The 12,031-nt window shown below is 38.1% G+C and overlaps 1 protein-coding gene across 5 annotated transcripts in view; it reads right to left on the bottom strand.

The window, feature by feature from the left end:
• Cbfb (core-binding factor subunit beta) overlaps window positions 1–12,031 on the bottom strand; it is a 51,887-nt gene extending 39,856 nt beyond the window's left edge. For 3 of the 5 annotated variants that reach the window (XM_077105731.1, XM_076838223.2, XM_077105730.1), the window contains exons 1-3: window positions 11,698–12,031; window positions 11,372–11,458; window positions 5,590–5,706 (exon numbers count right to left, since the gene is read on the bottom strand). In XM_077105731.1, the coding sequence (XP_076961846.1) occupies window positions 5,590–5,706; window positions 11,372–11,458; window positions 11,698–11,775 (282 nt within the window). In that variant the 5' untranslated portion in view covers window positions 11,776–12,031. The remainder of the gene's footprint in view (window positions 1–5,589; window positions 5,707–11,371; window positions 11,459–11,697) is intronic. The other 2 variants (XM_077105732.1, XM_076838222.2) reach the window with 1 other exon arrangement.

The following is a 12,031-nucleotide window of genomic DNA, read 5'->3' as shown; positions in this document are numbered from 1 at the left end:
CTCTGCTTCCTGGCTGCCACAAACTGAACAGCTTTCCCCCACCACATCCTTCTGCCTTGATGCTTTTCTGCCTTCTTAGGCCCAGAGTGATACAGTTAGCTGACCTTAAAATGAACTTATGAAACTGAGCTCCAAATCAATTTTTCCTCCTCTGAGTTGCTCTTGTCAGGTATTTTCGTCACAGCAACAAAAAGCTAACACACCACTTGGGAAAGACATAGTATTCCAACATTGTATAGCCACCTAAAATGAAGCTTACCTATGGTACACTGTTGTACTAACTAACATTCAGTTACCTATAATCTCACCCTAGAAAACCATCAAATAACCTAACTTTGGATAGGGGTTTACAATTTAAATTTAAATACTAAATCACATGTTTTAGTACCTCATTTAATCCTCACATGAAGTATATGAACAGAACAGATATTCTGATTATCATTTATAGATGAGGAAAATATTTATGATTACCTTTGAGTTTACTCTAGAGTTCTACTAGATTATTTTAAATCTTTCCTGAGAAAGAACCAATGGAGGGGCTGGGACTCTGTGGTAGAGCACTTGCCTAGCACATGTGAGGAACTGAGTTCAATCCTCAACCTCACATAAAAATGAATAAATAAATAAATAAATAAATAAAGGTATAGATTTAAAAAAAAAAAAAAGAACCAATGTAGATGGGTCACTAGACACCTTGGTATAAAAAAAAATTCAAAAAGAGAAAATTATCTGACTTGATCTTACATAAAGTTCCTATTTGTGTAGTTAATAATTAATAAACCTTTTTTATTGAAGATTCTTGGTTTGAAAATATTCCTGCAACCACATAAGCAAAGAATGAATAAAATGCACTGGTTTATATGAGCCATAAATCATAAAATCATTATTTTTAATAAAAGGATATGGAGATTTTTGTCTTCTTTCTCAGCATTCTAATTTTTTTTTTTAAATTCACTAAATTTATATCAATGATAGCTAGCCTCCAGGATGACCCCAGTGATTCCAGCTTCCTGGTATTCACACCCATATGGAATCACCCTTCCTGTTTAGTGTGGACTAGACTTAGTGACTAGTTTGCAATGAATAAAATAAGACACAATGACTTAAAGAACAGGTCATAAAAAGCATGGTGACTTCATTCTTTTTCTATAAAGAGGTGCACACATGCCTAGGAACTGAAGTCACATGAGTGAGCTTGAAGAGGAACCTTTAGCTTCAGTCTAGTTTTCAGAGACTGTCCAGTCCCAGCCAACATCTAGACAGCAACCTCATGCGGGACCACCCAGTCACACAATTCCCCAATTCTTGTAAAGGGAAATAAGAAAACTTTGGGGATGACAGAAACACTGCCTTTATCTGTAATGGCATTTACATGTGTCCATACATTTGTTTAAACTCAAATTATACAATTGTGCTGGAGATGTAACTCAGTGGTAAGAGGGCTTGCCTAGCAAGTACGAGGCTCTGGGTACAAAATCCAGCACAACAGAAAATAAATAAATAAACAATGGAGTGAGAATGTTAAAAAAAAATTATATAATTATACTGGATGTATTTTATTGAATGGAAAATATACTTCAATAAAATTGTTATTTTTAAAAGGCAAATGAACTCAAAATAAGCGACGCAGAATCATTTATGAAAAAGCAATGTCTTGGCTTTAAGAGTTAAGGGTGGTTAGGAAACAGAAGCTGCAATAACAAGCTATTATTACAAACTCACATGCCCTAAACTGACCAAACCTGCTCCTTGCTCTATCTATAGCCTTTCCCATCTCAGATAATGGCAATCCCATATTTCCAGTTGCTCTAGCCAAAAAAACAAAGTCAATAACTCCTTTTTTTTCTCATCCAATCCATAAGCAAATCTTCTTAGCTTTTTCTCAAAACACATCCGTCTCTCATTCTGTCCACTGTTATCACCCTGTTCTCTAGCAAAGATTGCTGAAATAGCCAAGAAGGTCTCCCTATTTCAATCTTGCCCCCTATGGTCTATTATCAATCAACCCGAAAGTTAGGTTAGTCAAAACCTAACCCAGACCATATCATTTACCTGCTCAAAAACATGAAACCACTCCCTATTTCACTCAGAATAAAAATCCATGTTGTTACAATAGCCATGGGAACTGGCTCCTTGTTAAAGCCCTGATCTCATCTTCTCTCCTCCTTTCTTAGCCTACTCTACTCACATTGGATTGGTTGCTGTTTATCAAATATACATAACATGCTCACACCCTGTGGCCTTCATAGTGGCTGTTTCCTCTATCTTTTGGAACATCTTTTCCCCCATATACCTACAGGGCTCATCATTCCCTAACCTCCTTTCAGGCCTCTGCTCAGATATGAACTTCTTTACCTAGACTATCCTATTTAAAACTGTAAATATCCTGCTCACAATAAAAATATCCTGCTGATTAGTAAAGAGAAATAAGCTGCTTCAGGAACTATTATGATTTGAATTTAGAAAGTCCCATAAAAACTCATATGTTGAAGACTTGGTCCCCAGTGCAATGATTTTTAGAGGTAGGGCTTTGGGGGAAGTGACTGGATCATAAGGGCTCTAACCTCATTAATGGATTAATTCATTGATAACATTCATAGATGAACATACTGCTGGGAAGTGGAAGAAACTGGAAGGTGGGACCTAGATGAAGGGAGTAGGTTTTCAAGGGCATGCCTCTGAAGACTTTGTCTTGCCCCTGGTTCCTTTCTCTCTGCCAGCCATAAGGTTAAGCAGTTCTGATTTACTATACCCTTTTGCCATGATGTACTACTGCCTAACCACAGGTCCAGAAACAAAGGAACCAACTGTTCATACAATGAAACCCCTGAAACTGAGCCAAAAATGAATCTTTCCTCCTTTAAGTAGTTTTATCAGGTATTTTGTCATAGTGATGAAACACTGACTAACACAGTGAGACTGAGAGAATAAGGAGGATGACACTGATTTGGGATCTGATATAGGAGAAGAGGCAAATTATTACATTTGAGGAAGTTCCTTCAATTTTCTTTGTTTCTAGTCCTAGTCATATGGGTACAGAATCAAAATATAATGGTTAAAGAGAACATAAAAAGGAAGGGAGAAATAATCTTGGCTCCATGTATGAAAAAATCCTAGACAGATTTTTTTCTCTAAATTCACTGGAGTAATTTATCCCATAGCATACTAGGGGGGTTTTTTATTTTTCCTTAAAACGATTTATTCTTCTAGATCCTGCTGGTATAGTACAGATGTTGGCAAAGCTATAGTTGAGAAAAACATGATCTATACATAAACACAAATTTCCATCGGAGGGAAAGACACTGATTTCTGCCAGTGTAACCATTCTTGAACACAGTCACACTTATTTGTTCACATACTGTCTCTGGCTTCTTTCACACTGTAACAGAACAGGTGAATAGCAGCAACAGAGACCATTAGCCTGCAAAACTGAAAATATTTACTATTTTTCCCTTTACAGAAAGAAAATTTATTTTCTTTCTTTCTTTTTTTTCTTTTTTTTTTTTTTTTATGGTGCTGGGGATTGAACCCAGGGTTTTATTCATGCAAGGCAAGCACTCTACCGATGAGTATATCCCAGCCCTCAGAAAGGAAATTTTTAAAATCAATTATAAAATATAAATTCCTGACAGATTTGAAAATCTCCTAAATACTAGAGTAAACCTTCAAACTTTTTTTTTTTTTTTTTGGCTTGGGGGGAGGTGGGGATTGAACTCAGGGGCAGTCAGCCACTAAGCCATATCCCCAGTCCAATTTTGTATTTTATTTAGAGACAGGGTCTCACTGAGTTGCTTAGTGCCTTGCTTCTGCTGAGGCTGGCTTTGAACTCATGATCCTCCTGCCTCAGCTCCAGAGCCACTGGGATCATAGGCATGCATGTACCACCATGCCTGGCCCCATCTGACATTTTTGATATTGTTAGTCCTATAACTGGAAACACATCAATAGCTTTAAATCCAAGAATAATGTAATCTTCAAACTAGTGACCAGATATCATTATCTAATTCAAGTAAAACGCCACCTGCCAGTAGCACTGACATGCCAATCTTCAAGTGTTAAATAATTTAGCATTAAAGCTAAGGGGAAGGCAACTTTTTCTTTTGATACATGCCTTTAAGAAACTGATCTATCTAGTGTTTTATTTTTTTTGACAAAGCCTCACTATGTTACCCAGGCTAGCCTCAAACTCCTTGGCTCAAGTGATCCTCCTGCCTCAGCCTAACAAGTGCTAGAACACTTGGGCTAGAACTAGATTCAACAGCTGATTCTGAGGAAATGTCTTAAACAAGAAAAAAAAATTTTTTTTTCTTCATCTAGTCACACATACATGCACCAAAACAGACAAAGACCAATAATCCTACAATGATTTTCCAAGTTTCCCCTTATATGTTAAGAATTACCAAATAGTAAAATATGTAACATTTGCTTTTAATTTTCTAATTAAACAAGCTAATACACAGGAAAGCAAATATTACTCATTTTTTAAAATCCTGTCATCTATTTTCCCTCTCCCAAATCCAAAGATTAGTAGTTTGTTACATGTACAAGATCAAACTTAATTTCATAAAACAAAAAATTCTTAATTGCATATATAAAAAATTAGAAATCCTTTTCTGATACAAAATACCTTCATTAATATTTAGATATTTCTTACATTTTGCAAATAAAATGATAGATTATGCCATTCATGATGACACTTTGAAAAGTAATTTTCAAACAGACAGAAATAGGTATGGAAACACTCTGTAAAGGAAACAAGAAATACTGAATATGGATCCCCAAAATTCTTTTAATGATCAACCAATCCAAGTTATTATTCATTAAAATTCCACCAAAAAGTCCTGTACCTTTTACTTAGATTTTTAACAGGGCTCTCAGCAAAAATATTTCTACCTTTTAAAAAATCTTTAGCCTAAACTACTTCTTTTTTAAAAAAATACCTTTATTTTGTTTATTTATTTTGTTTTTTTAAATGTGGTGCTAGGGATCAAACCTGGTGCCTCCCTGTGCTAGGCAAGCACTCTTATCACTGAGCCACAATCCAACCCCCTTTTGCCTAAACTTCTAAAATAAAAATTGTAAGAAATCTGTTTTCCCAGAAACTTTTTCAAAACAATTTTTTCCAAGTTGAAGTTTTAAAAGTTTTCCTCAAAATTAATTTTGCTACAATAGAATTAGAAAGTTACCCATGAACTACTTCTAAATACTGTGAATTTGTAAGCCTAACAGAGCCTTCCTATTTTTCTCTTAATTTCATTTTTTTTACAACACTGTAGTCACACATATTTTAGTAAACACAAAAAATTCTTGTCAACACTTTTAAAAGAATTAGGTTTTAAGTGTTATTATAGGAAAGTTCACTGCTTTCCTTTTGGGCTACAACTTTCTTTGATGAATATTATATTCATGAAATTAGTAATGTGTGATATAGTATAACAGAGATTTTAAAAACACTGTATTACATCTTTATAATATGGAATGAAAGCAAATCTGATCATGTACCTGGATAACCCATGATTGCTAATAATGTATATCATCAGAAAACCTTTAATGAAAACAACTCACCAATTGAAAAGAAATGTTTCCTACCTTGCCTGCTTCTCTTTCTAAGTCGACATACTCCCGGCTAGGTGTTTGTCGCTGTTCTCCCTGCCAGCTGGCCGGAAAAAACTGGAGAGACAGATTGGTTCCTGTGGCCACAAAAGCCTTTTAGAAAAATCAATACAAACAGGATCAGGAGCAGGACATTACATAAATTATGCAGGCAGTCATTTATTTTTACATCAGTTTATGTCTTAAGCCAGGCAGCACTGAGAATACTTAAAAGTAAAACCCATGCACTCATCATTTTTCTTAAGTATTAAGTTACAAACATCTGATTCCATTTTGAGGACATTTGCCATTGGCTGCTTAAATATAAAATCAGACATGGAATCAATACTTTCTTTCAGGTCATTTTTTGCTGACGTTAGGATCTTACATTGCTAATGTCTAACCAGAAACCACTGTCCTTGCATTTTAAAACTTTTAAATATTTTTAAATGTGAAAACCACTAGTGAACTAAAGATTTTGAATTTAAAAGCATATCACAATTTAAAGTTATATGATATATTTAATCTTTCTTGATTTCCTTCGCTCAAGGAAACACTGAATGGTGTGTGATACCAAAAAAAAATGCAGTAAGTACATTTTTGCCAGGTGTGGTAGCACAGGCCTGTAATCCCAGTGGCTCCGCAAGCTGAGGCAGGAGGATCTTGAGCTCAAAGCCAGACTCAGAAAAAGTGATTCACTAAGCAACTCAGTGAAACCCTGTCTCTAAATAAAATACAAAATAGGGCTAGGGGTGTGGCTCAGTGGTTGAGTGCCCCTGCGTTCAATCACAGGTACTAAAAAAATAAAAAATAAAAACCAGAAGAGCATTTTTAAATGGATTTTAAAACCCATGTTAAAAAATGTACTAGGAGCTGGATGTAGTGGTGCATGCCCATAATCCCAGCAGCTCAGGAGGCTGAGGTAGGAGGATCACAAGTTCAAAATCAGTCTCAGCAACTTAGTGAGACCCTGTCTCAAAAAGTAAAAATGGACTGGGGATATAGCGAAGCACCCCTGGGTTCAATCACCAGTACCAAAAAAAAAAAAGAAAGAAAGAAAGAAAAAAATGCACTAGGGATTGTTTTTCTTGTTATAAACCATACATTAGCATGTAATGTGACAGTACTTCTTTCTAAAACGTTAGATGATTTAAAAAATATGCACTTTTCTAAAATTTTACTATAGAAGAAGTAGCTCTAACTACAACTAAAAGTACTGAGTGTTCATCTAATATTTATAGAAGATTTGGATGGTTCACTCAGACAGAACAGTCTAAAACCATTTCATTAAGTGTCATTCCATGTAGCCCCTGAGCAATTTAACTCTATATTTCTCCCATGTTAAAAAAAAGAAATAACATTATTCCTCCTATTTCTTTCTGAAAGAAATAACAAGCAGGTTTTTTTTTTTTTTAAATACATTTTCATTGTCTAAATGTAAACTCTTCTTTGCTGAAACCAGAAAGTTTTGTTTGGTTTATTTTACTGATTACATTCTGAAGCATCATCACTTGAAGCACAGTCTTCATCTGAAAGCAAGGGCTTCACATTTTGAGCCATTTGTTTAAAACCATTAGCTGATATAACTATCCACTAGTTCCCCTACTGGTTAACAGTTTATTCTGTTTTTAAAGGTAAAAATTATACTTCCTATTTCTATTACTGGTACTGTAGGTACTTTGTCAACTCAACTGCTAAATCTCTAGACATCTTTGATGGCATTTCTTTCATCAACTGGGATGCCCTTTTCTTGTGGTAATTATTTTGAAATAAACTAAAATCAATATTACAATAGTAATTTTTTTAAAAAAAATCTTTCTATGCACTATCAGAATAAGTTTTATCCATAATAGCAGAACCATTAGTTCAAATGAAAAGCAGATTCTAGAAGAAAAACTGCCTAGGCAGTATGACCTGAGGCATACTTCAGTTTCCTCACAAATTAATATTTGCACAATGCTTAAACAGTACCAAGTAAACACCATATAAATGTTTTCTGAAAAATATAACCTTTGTCTGTCTGAGATAGGGGAGGAAGGTTGTCTGTTATTGTTCAAGCTGGCTTCCAATTTCTGAGCATAGCCGTCCTCCTGCCTCAGCCTCCCCAAGTAGCTGGGACTATAGGTGTGCCCCAATGCACCCTGCTTAAGAGAAAACTTTGAGATTTAGCCTCAGATAATGAAATTTTCCCAGAACAGAATGGTAGTAGATAAGAGATTAAACCCATGAATGAATTTCCTGTGTCAAAACCTCTGAATCACATTTCTTCAGTACTTAGTTTATCCAGTAGCAAACCCTTCTACTTCCAGTATATCCCAAACCAGCATAGTGCTAAGACACTCTGAAGACCTTATTACTTCATCTCCTGCAAAACTCAGAAGAGATTTCCTGCTTTACCACTTTCTCACCAAGATCCCTCCCTGAGAGAAAAAGTGGTAAAAACTAAAAATTAATCATTCTAGAATAGTGTTTTCCAAATTTACTTTACCCAATAACTTTTTTTTTTTTTTTTTTTGAGGTGCTGAGGATGGAATCCAGGGCCTTACCAATGTTAGGCAAACACTCTACCACTGAGCTACAGTGGGATCCCTTTTTAAATAAAATACCTACACATAAGAGTCAGGAAATCTGTTTGAAAATATTAAAATATTACAGTGGGAAAATGTCAGTATGTAAGACTTCCAAGTTGTCTTGACTATATTTTATAGTTTTCACAAATTTAAAAAATGGCACACCTTATGCCTATTCAATATGCTTTTAAGCATTGAATCTTCAGGATTAAAAATATATCAGTTTTTACCTTCCCCACAGTAGAGTCAACATACCCCTGTAAGCATTTTTTTAATTATTTGTGTTGAAGACATCTCCGATATCCTTACTACAATAACAATTCAAAAGAGGAATAAATCAAATTTTACCAAAATAAATTCTAGCTCTCACCCACAATCACTATTATTTCATTATGTGCTAAAAAGTCTGAACAAGGGCTGGTGTTGTGGCTCGGTGGTAGTGCGTATGCCTACCATGCGTGAGGCACTGGGCTTGATCCTTGGCACCACTTTAAAAAAATAAACAAACAGATAAAATAAAGGTACTGTGTCCATCTACAACTAAAGAAATTTGAAGAAAAAAAAAAGAGTCTGATAAGTTTTGTAGTGAAAGTGAAGTATTACAGCCCTTAATTCCTTTCACCTCTGAATGTAAAATAAATTCTTTACTAATCTCCCTGGTACACAAGGAGATGTTAAAAATGAGGGGGAAAAAAACCCAGCAACTGGGGCAGTGGAATAATTGGGGAATTGAGAACTATGTTTACCTTTACCATATATGACCACTGTCAAATAGAAAATAATGCCTTTTCTACTACTAAATAGGTAGAAACCAACCTGTTCATAAGTTATAAGATAAATTTCAGGCCTTAAATTATGTAGCCTCTAAATTCAAATAATCAGTACCTCTAATACAAAGGGCCTTTGGCAAAGCACCTGTTTTTAGAGGGGTTTATTCAGGCTTAGTACAGTCTCCAACCTAGGAGCTAAAGATCCTGTAAATTAATTAATTAAATATTGGGTATTGAACTGGGGAGTTTTACCACTGAGCTACATACCCAGCCCTTTTTATTTTTTATTTTGAGTCAAGGTCTTGCTAAATTGCTGAGGGCCTCACTAAGTAGCTGAGGATGGCCTCAAACTTGCAATCCTCCTATTTTAGTCTCCAGAGCAGCTGGGATTACAGATGTGTGTGTCACTGTGCCCAGGCAGGATCCTGTAATTTAAATTGGGCAACAATGATTTAAAAGGGAAAAACAAGGAAGAGAGGGGAAAAAAGAAAAAGTGAAATTCCTCCCCAAATATTACATTACTCAACAAACAACATGTGCCAGTGCCATCGTAAGTGCAAATCTTATAGAAATCAATTTATATCCTTTAACCTTTAATATTTCTCAGAAAACAAATTAAACAAAACTTATTAAAATTTGTAAGATCAGTTATTTGGAAGGGGAGAAGGCCTAATTCACCCTGGAAAGAAATTTATGACAAACATAACAACCTATATAACACTGCTATATTTTAACAATATTAGAATATAACTCTTCAGATATATTATAGGCTAAATTATATCCTCAGTTCACAATTACATGCAGCAAAGTATGATACAACTAAAAGCACCCTACAGGCTATGCTTAACTGGTTTTCAGAAAAAAAATCTCAGCTTTAAAAAAGTGACAGCATTTTGTATCTCATCATTTTCCCCGGAGGGGAAATTATTATCCATCCACCTTTTGCAAAAGAAAACCCAGGCAAAGAATGACAGTCACTGGACCAACTAATGAATGATTCTTTCCTTCTACCACTCAGTGCCAAAATCAAAAAGTATTTGTGTTTTTTTTTTTTGTTTGTTTGTTTGTTTTTGAGAGAGAGAGAGAGAGAGAGAGAGAATTTTAATATTTATTTTTTTAGTTTTTGGCAGACACAATATCTTTGCTTATATGCGGTGCTGAGGCTCAAACCCGGTCCGCACGCATGCCAGGCCCCAAGTATTTGTTTTATACACAAATATTACAACTATCAATAAACTTGGAGGTGGACTTAAAACTGGAGTTCTCTCATAATATACATTAAGGATCAAATATTTTAAAAGCTCCTCAAAAATTTATCATCTAAGTAATATAATTCCAAAAACATTGTTTAAATATTAAATATTGTTTAAAAATAAATCTGATTTTTGTGAAGAAATAGGAGAATTTTATAGTATATGAATTACACCTCAATAAAAACAAATAATTGATTGTAAAAGGGGAGGAATAAATTTTCCAACATGACTTCCTACTGTTAGGTTAACAGTACCTTAGCTTCAAGTCTCTGCCAAAGCAATGGGCTCAAGTCATAATGCAAGATAAAAAGAGTCCATTATACAGTGCTTCAACATTTTTTAAACAAATAATCAACCTCTTTTTCTATAGTTTCTTCCCATCGTTGCCTCATTATACCTCCAATTGGACAAAAGGCGATGAATGGAGGACACTTGTTTTTTTTTTTTCCAACCCTAGATTTGATGGAGGTGAGGCACCAAGTCTATCACACCCAAACGGGCCTCCAGGAGATCAACGGTGGTTTTTGCAGAGCCATATGCGGTTCTTTAGGTACTGCAACACTAAACAGGATATGTTTAGGGGAAAGAAAAAAAAAAAAAAACTGATAATCCCCGCCCCCCCCATTCTCTTGAAGCATTATATTCCAGGAAAAAAAAAATTAAACGTCCAGTAGGCCCTTTTCTATCAGGACAATAGATAACTGGAGTAAAGATTTATTCTCATTCTGGGAGCGAAAGAGCTTCACATATAAATTTACCAACAAATCCAGCGTCTAGGAAACAAACTATCGCTGACCTCGAATGAAGCTCCAGTCCTTTTCCCGAGTGGGTGTTTTCTTCCCGCACATACTCCGAAGTCCCCCCCCACCCCCATCGGTGTCACAACCTATATAAGGACCTTTGCTTATTTACTTTGGCTCGGGCTGGAGCTCCACTCGCGGTGAACTATGCGCCAGGCCGGCTCTGGAAAACACGAGCCACCGCGGCGGGCCACGGGGAAAGCGTGTCCCCGCGAGGAGCGGGCCTGCAGCGTCTGGTTTCGCCTTCTGAATCCCGAGTAGGAAGTGAGAAGGCGCCCGCTCAGTTCCGGGAGCCGCGGCATCCGCGGCGCCGTCCGGAACCCGCCTGGGCCGCGCGGTCCCCGCGCAACAAGTGACCCGCGCGCGCTGGGGCCCCGCCGACTTACGATCTCCGAGCGCCCGTCGCGGCAGGCGTTCTGGAAGCGCGCCTGGCGCTCCTCGTGGGGCCGGTCCCTGAAGCCGGTGTACTTAATCTGTAAGGCAGAGACGGCCGAAATCAGGAGCGAAATCTGCGGCGCCGCCCGCGCGCCCTCCCGCCCAGCGCAGCGCCGATAAGGGCAAGCAGAGCCTGTGGGCAGACAGCCGCCCGGGCGAGATTGCCCCTCCGCGGGCGCGCCGCCCCGGGCTTCCCGGGAACCGCGCCGCTCAAACTTTTCTCTGCCCGGGCCCACTCGGGGCGCGTCGCGGCCTCCGCGCCGCCCGCCCGCCTTACCTCACACTCGCGGCTCAGCTTTCTGAAGAATTCTTCATTCTCGAACTTGCTTCTCTGGTCGGGCACGACGCGCGGCATCTTCCCGCCCTGAGGCCGTGCCGGCCGGCCGGGCTACGGGGAAGCGCGGGCACCCGCTGGCCGGCTCCGCGCTGACCGAATGACCGCCCACCCGCGGCGCCCCGACTCCCGCTCCCCTTTGTTTCAGGCGCCCGCCCGTGTGGGCTCCCGCTCCGGGGAGTCTGAAGTGCCACCGCCCGCTGGAGCCCAACCCACGCCGCCGTCGCCTCAGCCGTTGCCTGCCGCCCCCGGCCGCCGCCGTCGCCGCCGCCGCCAC

Source organism: Callospermophilus lateralis, chromosome 18, assembly GCF_048772815.1.
Source record: "Callospermophilus lateralis isolate mCalLat2 chromosome 18, mCalLat2.hap1, whole genome shotgun sequence".
In the NCBI taxonomy this organism is placed as follows: Eukaryota; Metazoa; Chordata; class Mammalia; order Rodentia; family Sciuridae; genus Callospermophilus; species Callospermophilus lateralis.
This window is presented reverse-complemented; position numbering and strand designations above follow the sequence as displayed.